General features: G+C 28.9%; 1 protein-coding gene across 2 annotated transcripts in view; it reads left to right on the forward strand.

The window, feature by feature from the left end:
* The window catches only part of Rme-8 (receptor mediated endocytosis 8), a 189,307-nt gene that overhangs the window by 57,330 nt on the left and 114,396 nt on the right, over positions 1-17,581 (forward strand). For both annotated transcript variants that reach the window (XM_075361095.1, XM_075361097.1), the window contains 5 exons: positions 2,939-3,065; positions 5,865-5,987; positions 12,157-12,332; positions 15,156-15,363; positions 17,000-17,155. In XM_075361095.1, the coding sequence (XP_075217210.1) occupies positions 2,939-3,065; positions 5,865-5,987; positions 12,157-12,332; positions 15,156-15,363; positions 17,000-17,155 (790 nt within the window). The remainder of the gene's footprint in view (positions 1-2,938; positions 3,066-5,864; positions 5,988-12,156; positions 12,333-15,155; positions 15,364-16,999; positions 17,156-17,581) is intronic.

The following is a 17,581-nucleotide window of genomic DNA, read 5'->3' on the forward strand; positions in this document are numbered from 1 at the left end:
GTATCATTGCTCCCAAAAATCCTACATTACAAAAATTGCTACTAACACTTAAACATATTGCACTCAAATAACGATAACACAAAAACTAATGAGTTATCAACAATCCAAAACATGTGTTTACAAAGGAGGTTATGCAGAACACAATCGCACATCACTAATTATGTCTATTGGAGTGTAATTAAAAATGTTTGGTCATTTTCTGAACAGACCTCGTACATGTGTTTCAATAATTTTAAACTTTTCTTGAGAATTTTAGTACAGTTTTATGCATTGTTGATTTACTGCATTATTGAACAGATGGACTCAGTGTTTACTATAATCTAACATATTTTGAGAGCTTTAGAGAGAATTGATTAGAATGAACTGCAATAAATTGCTATAATAAATTGGTTCACTGCTGTAGCATCACTGATATGTCTTGTGCATCAAGTTGCTATATCACCTTCATGAACAAGACAGTGAAGCTGGGAAATAAAGAGAAAAAACCAGATGACAAGATACTAAACATCCTATGTATGATCATCTTGCTATCACTCCTTGGTTTAGAGCTGGGAATAGTTTCATTCAGAAAACAGTACTACTGGAAATCCAACTTGAGACCCAAGTATATTGTTGTGTAGGCCATGCACTGCATGGAGAAAGCAGGCTTCAGAACAAAGTAACTTGTTAACCAAAAGTGTATGTTAACTGTCATTGTATTTGGAGAGCATTGAATCATGGTATATCACTGGTATATCTAGGTACAGATGTACCTAGATTCAATAATTAAACAGACAAATAGCCGTACAGAAAAAATGGTTTATAAATAAATACAATTATTTTGTCTAATTTTCCACATAATCCCCACCAACTTCTCTGCACTTGTCCCATCTTTTTATGAGTCTTCTTATCCCCTCAGTAAAGAATTCTTTACTTTGATCTCGAAGACAGTTTTGTACTTTTTTCTTTACCTCTTCGTTGTCATTGAATGCAAAGCTGCTTTCATCGGAGAAACAGATAAAAATCTGAAGGAGCAAGATCAGAGCTGTAAGGAAAATGAGGTAGGTGCTCCCAACCCACTTTTCCAATAGTTTCCAGCGTCAGTTGTGCCATGTAAGATCGAGCGTTGTCGTAAAGAAGAAGCATGCCATCCCGAACATTTCCTCTTCAATGCAAGCTTGACTTTTTTCTCAGTCATGGCTAAATAGTAGAGGCTGTTGATAGTGAGTGCATTGCTCCTCCAAATAATCACAGAAAATCAGACCATGGGCACTCAAAAGATGGTTAGCGTGACCTTACCAGCCGATTGTTGCATTTTGAATTTCTTATGGACAGGAAATTCATGTTGTTTCCACTGCAGGCTTTGACTCTTGGACTCCAGCTCAAATTGATGTATCTATGCATCATCACAGGTTAAAATCCTGTCCAAAAATGCACCACCTTCGTTATTAAAACGATTTTTGAATTCGGTGCAAATGCAAAATCACTCGACTTTGTGATGAACAGTAATCTCTCTGGGAATCCACCTTGCCTAGTCTTATGATAGTTCAGTTTGTTTTGAATGATGGAATGAGTTGTGTCAACACTTACTCTCCATTTTTGAGCAATTTGTTTAACTATAAGTCATCGGTCTTTTTGGATAAGTGGATTAATATGAGAATCTTATACCAAGGTCGACACTGTTACCAGACACCTGGTGTGTTGCTTGCTGGTTATGCTTTTGCAGCCACTTTTAAACTTTTTCACCCAAGCATAAAAACTCACACGGGTCATACAACTACTGCCGTATTGTTTATTCATTCAAGAGAATATTTCTGCTGGTTTACACTTTCCGAAAGAAAAATCGGATCACAGAACAAAAGTACTTATTTAAAAGTTATTCAAAAGTACTTACTTCGAGCGAACATGCCATCGTAATTAAGATTTTAGAGGTTATGTTTACATAAATATTAATCGAACAGCTGACTAACACTCAGCTGGCAAGGTTGCCAGCTAACACAGAAGTTTCAGTTGCCTGGATTAAGCATTTCCTTCACTAAAAATGTTTCTCTGTTTAATTATTAAATGACCCTTGTAATAAGGCCAGGTAGAAATGATAAATCTACCGGGTTGGTCTAGTAGTGAATGTGTCTTCGCAAATGAGCTGATTTCGAAGTCAAGAGTTCCAATCTTCAATTCCTAGTAAAGGCAATTACTTTTATACGAATTTGAATACTAGATCGTGGATACCGGTGTTCTTTGGTGGTTGGGTTTCAATTAACCACACATCTCAGAAATGGTCCACCTGAAACTGTACAAGACTACACTTCACTTACACTCATATATATCATCCTCATTTATCCTCTGAAGTACCTGATGGTGATTCCTGGAGGCTTTACAGGAAAAAGAAAAAAAAAAGGTGGTGATGGTAAGTGTAACTGTGAAGAAATCCAGTCTCTTTTGAGCATTTGTTTCTCTGTTCAAACATGGGAGAGCTTGCACACAAAAAGAACAATATTATTAGATGACAAATAGATTAAAGCTGCAGAATATTGGAATTTGTAGGTATGATGTATTCATTTCCTGGACATGGAGAGTAAGTATCTATACCATAAATTTCATCAGTTGTTTGTCAGTAAGCATTATGTTCTGCTTGCTGGACTCCTTAACACTTTGTTGATTTGTATGCCAGATAAGTGCTCTACATATTCAAATTTGTTGTCAAGCATATGTCCGTGTTTAAATTATGAAAACTATTAGTAATGTTCCATAACTTTTACACTACACGTTTAGGCTTTACGAAGATTGTTGCAGTAGTTTAATCCAAAACAAACATTCACTTGTAACTGAATTTTTTCTGGTCATCCTTGTTATTTATAATTACTATTGTAAAGCATTGTTTATGTATATTTCTTTAATAATATGTGATATATAATGCTAATTTTGTTTGATTAATTATACCAGTTTTCTTTTTTAATAGAGATGCTTTACTGGCTACATTACTTGATGGTGTTAGATCATCTGGAAATAGAGATGTTCATGTAAAAATGCGGCCCTCAAAACGTGGTAAATATCTTGTACCATCTGATGAACAACAAGTTGCTGAGGTTTGTTAATCCAGTAAATTACTTATTTAAATATTAATCATTTTATAAAGAGTAGAACAGTATAAAACAACCTTGAGTTAATGATTAGAGAGAACTGCTGTATTTTTTAAATCCCTGGAGACAACAAAAGACTATTTCTGGTGTTTTTAAGTTTTTATCAGAGAGCATAGATTATTTTGTTGATTTTATAGTAATTTCTTTCTATACTTTTAAAATGTTTTAAATTATTATGGATTCTCTTATATTTTTTTTTTAAACACATAAGAGTAAAAGAAAATGTATCTTACTGTATAACCATGCTGTTATTTTACTTTATATATTTACTGTATAAGGAAGGTTGATTAAGGTTTTGCAGTATCCCACATCTTCAGTTGGTAGTGAATTTTATTACTACCTTAAAATATATTTTATATATACATACATTTAATTTAAAATTTAAAAAGTACGAAGATAATTATACTAAAATACAACAGCAAAAAAATAACACAAATATTAATAATATTTATACAAATTATATAATAATAATAATTAATTAATAATTGTATAATAATAATTATACAAATAAAATAATTTAAAAAATTATTAACGTATAAAAAACAAATATAAAAAAGCATATAAACCAAATAATCACATTATAGAATATTTAAAAAATAATTGAGAGGAATATGCAAAATTAAATGCAACGAATGTAATTATTTTTTATATTGGTAAAACCAATAGATCATTTTAAAAAAAGATTGACAGAACATTTCACATCATACAAAAACCAAAAAAGAGGATATCTAATGTAGCTGACCATTTGTTAGAATGCAAACATAGTATTACTGATTGCAAATATAATTTAGAGATTTTGGAAGTGTGTAATAATTATTTAAATGTGAATATACTTGATAAATAGTATATTTATTAATATAAACAAAAATATATAATGGTAAATCACCAGATCACATTCAAAGATGTATGGTTCAGCAGAATTTGTCCAGTATTATACAGCAAAATTTATATATGTTCATAATACAATTCAAAATTTGGAAACAGAAAACAAACTAAAATAAAATGACAAATTATTAAAAGAATCTATTATAATGTAGTTAAAGAATTCAATACCAACTGAAAATGCAACTGAGTATGATTTAATATTAATTAAATATTTTTTCAGAATTCAAATATAACAACCACCAAAACACAGTAACAGAAAATCTTAAAAAACTAATACAAAGACAATAGTTTTTTAAGCTATTTTTTAAATTAAATTTTATTTATAGATAGATATATCATACAGATCATTATTTCCAAACATCAAAGAATTGTTATAGAGTAACACTAAAAATATCATTAAGGTTCACACATTAACTAATAGCAGACAAGTTTTTTAGATGGATTTGCTGATACTTCTCTAGGACTTCTAAGTTTTAATATCCTTGTACCTCTTGTACTATCCTCCTTTCTGACATAAATTTTTCCATTTCAAACAGGCATATTTATATAACTGTCCTTTTAAATAAGCAGTTTGGCTTCATTAATGTACACTGATCCATGTTGAATGCCAGCTTTTAAAGTAATTTTGGAGTTAGAATCGGGTTATTCTTACTTTAAAAGAGATATTCCATCATTACCTCAATGAAAAGTTTGTGGAAAATGTCCTGCCAGAATCAGAATTACATGCACATATTAGATTTTCAAAAATATTTGAGACTTTTTATTAAACATCACATTATTTGCAACATGATTACTGGCAGATTAACTTTTACTTTACTTTTTGACATAAAGTATCAACAATTGGAGGATTAAAACTATTGATAATTTTAAATTTAAAAAAAAAATAGATTATTTTAAAAATTGATCATTCACAATCAGTGTTTAGTGACGTAGACTTTGCATTTTTCCCTTAACATATATCAACATATACACATTCAGAAATAAGTTCTAACACTAGCAAAAATGTGGTAAAGTTTATAAACACATAACTTATAAATTGTACTTTAATTGATCCCTAGTATTTAGAAATATATTTTAAAACTGAATTAGAAGATAAATGCTATTGCATTAAATGCAGGAGGTTGGAAACTAGCCATTATATAGTTTAACAATACAAAGCAGTCTTTTGTGTTAAGAAGCTTATAATAACTATAAAGATACTAATGTTATTGATTTTTACATATCTTAGTCAAAGTCTTTTCACCTTATAGATAGTGTTTTAAAAACTTAGCGAATAAAATAAGTTCAGAAAATATTGATTCTCTTGCTCATAATTATATGGTAATAAAGCATGTGTATTTATTCTTCCCATGTTACATTTATGAATCCCATCTTTTTTTATTTTTTCAACTGAAATTCTATACTTCTTTAGAATTCTATTAAGTTTACATATATAACTATTTTTTTGATAATGTTTCTATATATATCTTAAGAAAAGTATTCTACATAAGGTGGAACACAGAATTTTATCCCTTCTTAAAGAGTTGGAATTATTTATAAAAAAATTAAATGATTTTTCACTTTTCTGAATAATTAAAATTTCTGTAATGTTATTATATTATTATAATAAAGAAAGAAATAAAAGTCAACTGCTTGCTCATGGGTTTAAAAGTTAGTTGCAATGAATTTAGCAAATATTCCCTCTCTGCCATGGTGACTTAACACAAAAAACAACTTTAATATTTTATTTGTAACATTGAATTCTTTGGGAATCTAAGACAATGTGTCACATACATGTATGAGTTGTTTTGCTGAAATATGGCTTAGTAATTTATTTAATAATTTAATAATAATTTCATTAATTTGTGTTTTTAATTGCAGATCGAATCACTTCATCTTAAATTTTTTCAACATGTGAAAGAAACTTTATCATTTACAGAAGTAGTTGAACGTTTTAACTCAAATGTTCCTTACTGTGGTCTAAAATATTCTGTTAATCAGGAGGTAATTAATTTTACTATTGTAAAATTAAGTAATTGAGAAAGTTAAAAAAGTTGTGTATTGTTTATAATTTAGAATGTTTATACATTGAAATTTGTGTTGATAGTAATGTTTGTATTTTGTACTTCTGTTGTACTAATTAGTAGCTAATTCTTTATATTTTACCAGAAACTTGTATTGTTAGATTTTATGTACAGCACTATCGGAAATTATGATCAGATGTGAAAGAACAAAATAGACTGCTAAAGTTGGGCATACAACTTTTTATGAGCAGTATTATCTGAAAAATGAAAGTATTAATACAATTTTAAATTGTTAGTCACTATTAATATTTCTTCAAACGTTTTTGATTTCCAAAACAAATGATGAAGTATTAGACACATGTAAGATTTGGAATATCCCAAAAACTAAGAAAAATTGTTAATGAAAAAAATTATTAAAATTAATGACTGTAGTTGCAAAAATTGTGTTAAAAAATTTATCTTAAATTGATAAATTTGTAAAACCATTCTCTTATTCATGGTTTTGGAGAGTAGTCTCTCATTCATGGTTTATGAGGCTCTTAATAAACCGTTAACCTGAACAGCATAAAAATATTTTTACTTCTTTTAGAATATTAGAAAGAAAGAGAATATTTTACTGGAGAATTGTGGCAGTTTGAATGTGGGAAAGCTGTGTAACATTGACAAGAATTACTTCTTTTACTAATATGTAGTAGGCTAGTTTCAGTTAATTTAGTTGAGGAATGCTGAATCTTGGAACAGATAAATTTATGGAAATAGATAATACCCATTTTATACTAACTTTTGGTTTTTAACCAACTTCACCTTGTGTTTTATTGATATTATTCTACATAGTTTGTCTTATTCTGTCTCCTGTCTGTTATTTTCATTTAATTATACTAATTACGACATGTAACAGTATTACTTTGTACTTGTCTTAATTAATTTAATTATTTTAGTGCTCACAATTCATTCAAATTGCTAATTTTTTAGCAATTCATCAGATGTGAATATTTAAACTACTTTTAATTAGTATTAATTTTTTTTTTTCAATCAATTATCTGGAAATAAATCAAAAAATACTTAGAGTAGAATAGAGTAGAAGTAAAAAAATATCATTAGAAGATCATAATAAATACATATTTTCTACTAAAAGTTGGTTTCAAGATATCACTGAGTCAAAGTAAATTTGTAACATAATAAAATATAAAGATTCAACTATCTGTGAATGGTTGTATAGAGAGATTAATGTAAATTGACTTTCAATTTACAAACAAAGTAAATTATTTCTAATGATGATGAATTAACAGTGTGCCATTGAGGAATTTTTCATAAATGCTTAAACGTGCTATTTAAGGCAAGCATGTTGAGAAAATTAATTCTAAGCATTGATTGCTTCAAAATCCAAAATTATATGTATTGAAGAGAGAAATGAATCCATTGATGCAATGGCAGTAATAGAGTAGAAGACTAAACAATTTTAGCTGCTTCAAGATATTACATGAGAACGTGTATAATGGTGACAAAACTGGGTTATTTTCTGATTGTTATTATTAACAGCCTATCATCTTAATCTTTGGCTGAACATGGTGATAAATTTATTGGTAAATTTGTTTATTTACTGTCTTTCTTGAACTTTGTTATTTTTTTAAGTTCCTCACTCTACTTTAACGTCAATATGGAATATCTACTAATACCAACTGGTTAAAAGTGATGTTTAGTTTTTATAACCCATCTATACCGGCCTCCATGGTGCAAGTGGTAGCATCTCGGCCTTTCATTCAGAGGTCCCAGATTCAAACCCCAGTCAGGCATGGCACTTTCACATACGCTACAAATCATTCATCTCATCCTCTGAAGCATTACATAATGGTGGTCTCAGAGGTTAAACAAGAAAAAAGTCCATCTATTTGTCCCTTTAAAGTGAAAATCTGCTAGACAGACTTTTTTAAGCTAAAGTTATTTCTACTTTAGAAAAGTTTTTACTAAATACATTCACTATAAAAAGTAAAAAACAACATAATAGTGAGGCAATGCTTGTAGTTTTAAACAGTTGTGATGAATATTTCTAATTTAGTTGTGATATTAAGTTTTCCAGACCATCAGCAGTTATGATAAGATCAAAAACTGGGGTAAGATCAAAAAATTGTATGGAGAGTAGTGTTGTCTTTATTATTACTTTTAAGAACAAACCCGCTTTATAATTAGCTTGTCTAACAATGAAGTACTGGTGAGGTAGTTGAAAAAAGGTTGCTAATAAGCATAAGAAAAATCTTAAGTAAATTATCCATTTAAACTGCATTATTGATGGGTTGTCTTTGAGTTGTCTCTGCATGATGTTGTTGATGGGTTGTCTTAGTTAAAAACATTCATGGTATTAAAATATAATTTCTATTGTTAAACTTTAGTGTATAACGAAAATATTAGCTGAGTGCTACTATAGTTTTGTTATGCAGTTCTATTAAATTGTGTATGAATTGCTAAGGTTTTTATGTAGTGCACATTTAACTGTACTGTTTTCTTAAACAACATACTCATTCATAAATGTCATGAAAACTAATTTCTCAATAAAATATTAATTATAGATTAAAAATCTGTTCTTAATGCAGCCATTTAAAATTAAGTCATTGAATAGTAAGATATAACTGTATGTAAAATATTATGCTTGTATATAATATACTTTCTTAATTCAACTAAACGATTTTCATTGCTGTGATAATTTTAAATTAATTTTTTTTATTGACTTCTATTAGTTATTTTACTTCTAAAAAGGGACTGTGCAAAATTTATTTTAGAACACTTTAATAAACATAAAATTTTACAACACTATTTTAATTTCTAAAATCCCCCAAAGTTTTATTATTGGATGACATGGGTCAAAATTGAGTTTTTTAAATGTGAACTTTGTAGTTTATAAACATACACAACTACATTGTAAAACTGCTTGATTTTATTCTTACATAATGTACTGCTCATAAGATATCCTACAACCTAAGAATTGCTGACCAGATTTGTATCAGTCAGCACTGATTGCATTAATAATCTTGAAGATAGTGTTTATGTAAACAAATAAAATGCTGGACTCTTAGACCAAATACCCCACATAGTTCCTTTCCCCTGCCCTGACTGATCTAGCTTGGAACTTATTAGTGACAAGGATATCCAGGTTTTGTAATTATATATCTTTTTATTGATTGTTAATGACATTTAACACCCTTTCTGATTCTTTGTCAAACGTTACCTGACATTTGTCTTGAAATATCCGTCACAGTGAAATGTTGAAGTTCATTTAACTGTCAGAAATTTCATTGTCACCATTTAACACATAATTTCATTTTTAATTGGCTATATAGTAGGAGAATTACTTTTCTGAATAATTAGAATTTCTGTAATGTGATTATATTACTATAATAAAGAAAGAAAAGTCAACTGCTTGCTCATGGGTTTAAAAGTTATTTGTGATGAAATTGGCAAAAATGTCCCTCTCTACCATGGTGACTGAAAACAACTTTAATATTTTATTTGTAACATTGAATTCTTTGGGAGTCTAAGACAATGTGTCCAATACCTGTATGAGTTGTTTTGCTGAAATATGGCTTAGTAATTTAACTTAAAAAGATGAGAAATACAAGAACTAATAATTTGTTATTCAGGAGATCCATTTAAAACATCATAAAACATGATTTAAGATTTGAAACAGTCTACTTTTGGATTCTGCAGATTATAATTTACCAAAGTAAGACATTTGTTATTAGAACTCTAAAAACAGGCTGTTTTCCGAATTAATCTAAAAAAAATCTCTCAAATAATGTGTAAAAATCTGTTATTTAAAATCTCTTAACTTTAATCATTTATCATTTGAAACATGAATTATAATCTGAGGAATTTGCTCATCAATTAGAAAATGACTTGTCTTAAAACTTTATTTTTGAAGCATGAAAATAAGGACATAGAGTTAAAGTTACGTAAGTATATTTCTGAATAATATAGTTCAGCCTATTATTTTAAGAAATTTATCTAATTGGTGCTTAACATAACAAGATGCACACAAACACTGCCCTTCCAGTATTTACTTATTTTTTCCAGAAACAACAAGCTGTTTCACAATTATTATTTTCTTAATGATAGATGGAAGGTGTAGTGTTTAAAAAAAAAATGCCAAGCCTGAACAGGATTCAGAATCAGCAAATGACTATGCGGTTTTATATTTATGCTAAAATACATTAATGAATTGTAAATTATGGTTTAAATTTTGCTGTTAAGCAAGTTAATAATGTCTTAACTGTATATCTTTACATCCAAGCTTTCGACCCCCTTGACCTGTTGCAAGTTAATTCTGTGTTGTTAATTATATCAGCAGTTCATATCATCTCATCTCTTAGGTTTTCCACTTTTCTAAATCCCTTTGTTTTTATTATAATATTTTTCTAGGAAGGCAGTCAGCTATGCATCTTGTTAATATGTTGGTTTTAATATTACCTGTGGTTAGCATAAATTTACACGTAAGCAGTATATATTTCACTACTGTTGCAATTCCTCATTGCGAATTGTGCCTCTCATGTAATTTCAATGATAGAAAAAAGATAATGCAATTCTGGTACCTGTAATCAATCAACACAACTGACTCTTGGAGGATGTTCTCTACCAAACAAATTTGTCTGTACACCCATAATTTTATTCAAAGTCTGTTCAGAAAATAACCAAACTTTATTTTTTTAATCTTTATTATTAATTTTATTGGTTCTTGCTTCCTTCAAAGTACTCATCTTCCCTAATCACACATTTTTCCCAGTGGTGTTTCCGCTTCGCGAACTAGTCTTGGATAGGTTCATTTGAAATGGTCTTTAAGATCGTGACAAATTTACTTTAATGTCATCAATAGTCTCAAAATGGCGTTCTTTATCACTGATTTTAATTTCAAAAATAAGAAAAAGTCGCCAGGAGCCAGGTCTGGCAAGTAGGGAGGCTGAGGGAAAACAGTCATGTAATTTGAGTGTGTGAGCACATTGTTGTGGTGAAGGAACCATGAGTTGTCTTGCCACAATTCTGGTCTCTTTTTGTGAATTTTTCACGTAACCATTGTAAAATGCCTTGATAGTATGCACGGTTCACTATTTCACCTTTAGGCAAGAATTCAGAAATGCACACACAATTCCATTAAAACTGAAAAAACAAGAGCAGCATCACTTTGACATTGGATCGAGAATGTGCTTTCTTGGGGCATAGAGATCCTTTGCCCATCCATTGTGGATTGAACTTTTGTCTCAATGTCATAGCCACAAACCCAGGTTTCATCTCCCATTATGATCCTTTGCATGAATGTTCCACCATCACAGGTTTGTTCAAGAAGTTGCAGACAAATGTCCACTTGATGTTCTTTCTGCTGTTTGGTCATCAAACGAGGACCAAACTTTGGTGCAATTCATTGCATGTTCAATTTTTCAGTCAAAATGTCATGGTATGATTTAAGATGCTAACCTCTTTTGCAAGTTCTCTGACAGTCAGTCGGTAATTTGCACGTAGCAGATTGTTGATTTTCTGAAAGGTGGGTGTCATCAGTTGAAGTCGAAGGCCATCCTGGTCGAGGGTCATTTTCAATTGACTGATAACCACTTTTAGATCGTGAAAACCATTATAACATTGCATATGACCCAGAGAATACCCATAAGCTTGTTTTAAAAGTTGAAACATTTTTGTGAAATTTTCTCCAGTTTCATGCAACATTTTATATTGTATTGCTGCTCCTGAAGATCACACATTACAAAAATTGCTACTAACACTTAAAAACGTTTTACTCAAATAAACAATAATATGAAAACTAAACAAGATATCAACAATCCAAGAACATATGGTTACAGAGGAGGTTATGTGAAATACAGTGCTGCCAATCACACATCACTAACTATTTCTGTTGGTGCGTAATAAAAAATGTTCAGTTATTTTCTGAACAGACCTTGCATGTTTTCATTATTGTTTTCCTTGCTTATCTAATTTCATGGGATTCTTCTAATAATGACATAAACTCATTTTAATTATGTCTTTAAATATAGTTTTGAATTATTGTAGTTTATAAAATCGTAATAGTTTCAGGATTAATACTGTTTTTCAGTTTAAATGTTTGTGTATTGGTAAGTGGATATTGCATAATTGAGTTATAATCTTTTTTATAGAGTATATTCTTCTCTGAAAATAAAGAAAAATTGATTTTAGCAGCATTAAATAGTATTATGAAGACTGAATTTGATCCAGCAGCTATGAATCCTGATGATTTAGAAGCATTTTTTCAAGCAGTACATCGCCTTGTTGCTTCCAAAGTTGGCTTTTCTGCTTTTACAAATCTTCCTGGGTAAAAAATATATTAGTATTTCATATATTATTCTTTGTATTAAAGAATATTGTTTTTTTTTTTTTTAAATTAACTACTAGAAGTAGCAATTCAGTATAATTTCAATAAATCTATCATTCATCTGAATATCCATGTGTGTGTGCCCATGTTCGAGGATTGATAAAAAAATACAGGGAAATATAGTTTTCTCATAAAATTTTTATTCATCAATATTGATTTGTAACCTTCAAAATACTCCTTTTCAGATATAATGCATTTGTGCCAGTACTTTTTCCAATCTTTGAAGCATCTCTGGAACATAATTTCCAGTATGAAGTTGAGCTCCTTTAGCAATTCTGTTTTTATCTCTTCAGTGTTGGTAAAATATTGTCTTTCATAGTGCTTTCAAGTATGGGGAATTGAAAGAAGTCACAGGTGGCCATGTCTGGCAAATACAGAGGCTGAGGCATCATAATAGTATTGTTTTTGATAAAAAATTCACAGACAGTGAAGTGTGAGCAGGTGCATTATTGTGGTGCAATTGCCATTAATTGTTTTGCCAAAAATCTGGGTATTTTCTTGGGATTTCTTCACACAAACTGTGTAGAATTTCTGGGTAGTACTTATTGACCCTCTGTCTTTATTGACCCTCTGATAGTAATTCAGTGATTGTTCGTAATAATTTTCTTCACTTTTTTAACATTGTCATCGGTTGTTAATGTGCTGGGACATCCAAGGTACTAATCATCTTCAATGTCTTCACAGCCCTCTTGGAAATGTATATACCACTTTTAAATGCTTGTTTTATTATAGAAGAATTGTCACAAGCAACATTCAAAATTTCCAATGCAGTGTTGCACTTTATTCCATTCTAAGCAAAATTTAATGCAAATTCATTGTTCTATTCTTTTCACAAGTTGAAAATTATCGACTATGAAAACTCGTGTAAACTTTTCGACAGCCAACATAAACTGAGCATCTAGTATGGCTACCAGTGTAAACGTACCTAAAGGGACAAGAGTACCAACACAACAAAAAAAAATTATGACAATTGGACTTCTACAGCCTGGAAAATTTAAAAATTCTGGGTATTTTTTGATTAAACCTCATATGTCTTTTTAACCATACACATACATGAAAAAGAAAAAAAATTTTCATTTGGCTTTACTTTCTTGGTACTCATTTTTTTTTATTCTTTCACTATAACAAACATTGCAGAGTAAAGTGATGTTAGTTATTTTTTTTTCATTTAATTCTTCTGAAATTTAATTATTATCTATTGAAGTTGAAGATTCATTGGTTGAGCCTTCTGGGGAATCAGAAATTTCTTTGCAAGAAGTTGGAGCAATTGAAATCTGTAAATCAACACCATGAAGTACTGGTCTCATAGCTGAATGAACATTTGGGAATGCAATACTGCTTTTATTATTTGAATTAAAGCCAGTAACAATTTTTTAGCAAAAATAGCAGTCATCATAATGGTTAGTAGGCTCTCACCAAATCATAGGTACACCAAAAGGCAAATTTTTTTTCCCTTTTAACCACTGGGTTAATTTAACGTAACACTTGATGCATGCTACATGTGGAGCCCAGGATTTATCTTTGTCTCCCAAGAGACAGTCAGAATAATGTTTGTCAGCAGTTTTCAGCAGATTCAATACTAGTTTTCATTGACTTTTTGTGGTGAATTCTCCACAAACATAACAAAAAATATTAGAGAATTTTTACAAGCCCAATTTTCATTCATTGTAAAGTTAAAAATGTTTTAATGAATTACAGAAAATGTAATAAAATATAAAAGCTTGCATTTAAAATGTTTTAATGTAACTGAAATATTACAGAAATATTTACTTGATAATACAAATAAGTTTTAATTTATTCAGCATGAAATGCACACAACATACCTTAACAAATCTTGATGTTCCATAAAATAATACCAAAAGTTGTTCTGTTATAAAAATCTTTGACTAAATTTATGGCATCCTTATGAAACAATTTTTAAAATATGTTTATGATAAAAAAAACTACCACAACTAAAGAACAAGTCATACCAAGAGCTAAACTCATACTGAAGAAAATTTCATCATGTTGAATTACTCATTACTTGACTCACTGAGATGTCTATACATGGTTTGACATGAAATCACATCATTTGACTGTTATGTATCAAATATAGGTCTACAGCATGCATCATAATATAAATCAGATGTGAATAAACAAACATGTAGACGTACTAGCTTATTTGTATAGTTTGTTCTGTGAAAGATGGAACAGACAAATGTAAGAGGTTGTAACTTAAGAATGTTACATGATGGGTTGTTTCAGAATATATATTCAGATTCAGCATATAAAATATTATGTAGAACACCTCTCTTTTTAGTTCCAAATTTTATGTTGACCAGTGTAATAATCATAATCATAATGATAGTCATTTGTTTTTAAAAACCCTATGGCATATTTAAAATAAAAATCTGTCAAGAGCAAAGTCATGAAAGTTTTGTAGCCCTTTGTCAGCTTTCCTTCCAAGTTCCTTTTTCTATTTGTAACTATTGTGACCATGGATGTTTTCATACATTTTAATAAGAAGATAAGATGGATGAAATGATAGTTGAAAGGTGCTAGACCTTTGCTAGGAATTATTTTAATGCTTTTGACTTTCTGGTTTTACAATAAGTATAAAATAATTATAAAAAGTAGAGCTTTTTGTAATGCACATGGCCAATGTTAAATAATGATGGATGTTGATTTTGAGAAAACGTGGAAACAAAAGATTTAAATAATAATTTAAACATTATCTGTGTTTGTTACATACTTCATTTAGATATATATTTTTTTTCATTTTAGATTCAGAGAATACATTGGTTTAAAAGTAGCAAAAGCTTTAAAACTTGATAATGAAGCAGTTACTCATGCAGCAGTTGACATGGTGTGCGCATTAATGCAGCCAATGCATGATGATTGTGATCTTAAAATTGAACAACTTAATAAATCATCTTTACTTTCAACTCATAGTTTTCTTGAAAATCTTTTGGATATGTGGATCAAACATGTGGTTTGTATGAACATTTCAAAATATTTTGTTGTATTTTAATACATCATAATTTATTATAATTTTATATTTATTTTTTACTTTTTATAAAATTATTGCTCTTTATTACCCCCATTAAGATTTGGGAGCGGGTTTTGTACCTGTCTGAAGTTGAAATACACTTTTTCTATTGTATAAATATTTTATCCTTTCATTAAATATTAATAAAAAAAAACTATTCAAGGAAATTTTTTATTTGTAATAAATTTCCTATAACTCATTTTAGCATTTCAATTGTCAGTATGAAATTTTATTTCAGTTATCAAATAGAATTTTATTTAATTTTTGAGGCTATTAAAATAATTTTTAATAGTTAAAAGTTAAAGAAAGATGAGGGCTGTATTCAACTGTAGGCTAGTATGATGCATATTAAGTTATAAATCATATTATATTACTACACTGCAATCAAGGCTATAACCAATGAGTTAGAATGATTTATCAAGATACTACTACATAATGTAGATGTGTAATACTCTAGAAATATATTGTAACATATTATCAGAACTGATAGCTGAATATATCATCTGTAGATCCATTCAAAAGCCATAGAAATAATATATTGCAAGAATTTTGATTTATTGGAAATGTATGATTTCAATATATAAAATATTTTTAAAATCACTTCGATTTTTAAATTCAGTATTTGAATAAAATGTGTGGCTTATATTTGGGTCAATATGCTAATTTCAAACAATTTTAATGTATCATTTTTTATGTATTTTTTTTACGATAAATATTTTCAAAATTCACTAACACTTTATTATTTTGTTTTTCTAATTCTATGAAATTGAATGTATTATTTTTGTAAAAATAGTCATATAATACTTATTCAGTTATTATTATTATTTTTTTTTTTTTTTTTTATTTCTTATAAATTGCTTTTGGCTTACCCTTTGATCTGCCTTGAAATTATTTAAAGTAAAGTAGTGTCTTCAGACAACACTTCTGACTGAAGTTATTTGATCTTTTTTTCTTTTCTTCATGTAATGTTATTAAACTGTTATTATATTAAATAATAATTTAAACCTAAATATTATTTTAGGTATATATTGAAATGTGGTGATTTAAAATGAAGTTTAATAATGAAAAGTAAAATTTTCCTTAATAATGAGAACTGAAATAAATGACTAAACAATTAGATATTTATATTATAGGAAGTAAAATGGTTTAGTTGTAATGGCCAGGATAGTTACAGACACATGGAACAGTTGTAGTCATTCATTTGTGCTTCTATCACCAAAAGAAAAGACTTCAGACAGAAAATTGATTTAAAACGTTTTTAGAAAATTATATGCAACTTCTAGGAATGTTATTAGTAACTAGGAATTACAATCTTACTTTTCATTAAAAGTGAATATGTCAATTTAATGCTTATTACAAAGTTGTGTAACAAATTAATATTTGAAAGTTAAACCATTATTCAGTAAAAATATAATGTAAAACATTAGGTGTATTCTCAAGAGTTTTTACTTTTATTACATTTTGGAATTTTAATTCACATTTAATGTTAATTAAGATCTTCACATAATAAAATCAATCTACCGTTGGGTATTTATTTCTTTACTAACTGAAAGTAACTCCAAATTAATACTATTTTCAGGACTGTGGTACTGGAGCATTAGTTGTTACAGCTATGCTTGACTTCCTTACATTTGCCCTCTGTGTCCCATACTGTGAAACTACTGAAGGAAGACATTTTGATGCACTCTTAGAGATGGTTGCTCGGAAAGGACGATCATTATTTAAACACTTTGAGGTTAGTAATTTTCTTTAATTTAAATTATTCAAATTTAATTCCAGATGATTAATTCTGCTCTTCAAAACGATTTTAAGTAATGATAATTCATTTAAAATTTACAGTACTACAAAACACAGTAATTTTAAGTACAGCATTTTCCAAAATATATAACTCTACATTGACATTGATAGGGCTAATTATTAATATATATATATTTATATTTTTTTTTTTTTTTTTGAAAATCATAAATTTATCAACATATTGTCCACTGTGCTAACTAAATTCAATATTAACTGAAAATTAACCACCAAAACAGTTACAGATTTGTAAACTTAAAAAACTAACTCCAAAAATAGGCATTCAGGGGATCCCACATTATCAGTCATGATGCAGGACATCTTGCTTGTTTTAGTGGTTAAGTTTTCAGTTAATATATATGTATAA

The sequence above is a fragment of the Lycorma delicatula genome, chromosome 3, assembly GCF_047948215.1.
Source record: "Lycorma delicatula isolate Av1 chromosome 3, ASM4794821v1, whole genome shotgun sequence".
Taxonomy (NCBI): Eukaryota; Metazoa; Arthropoda; class Insecta; order Hemiptera; family Fulgoridae; genus Lycorma; species Lycorma delicatula.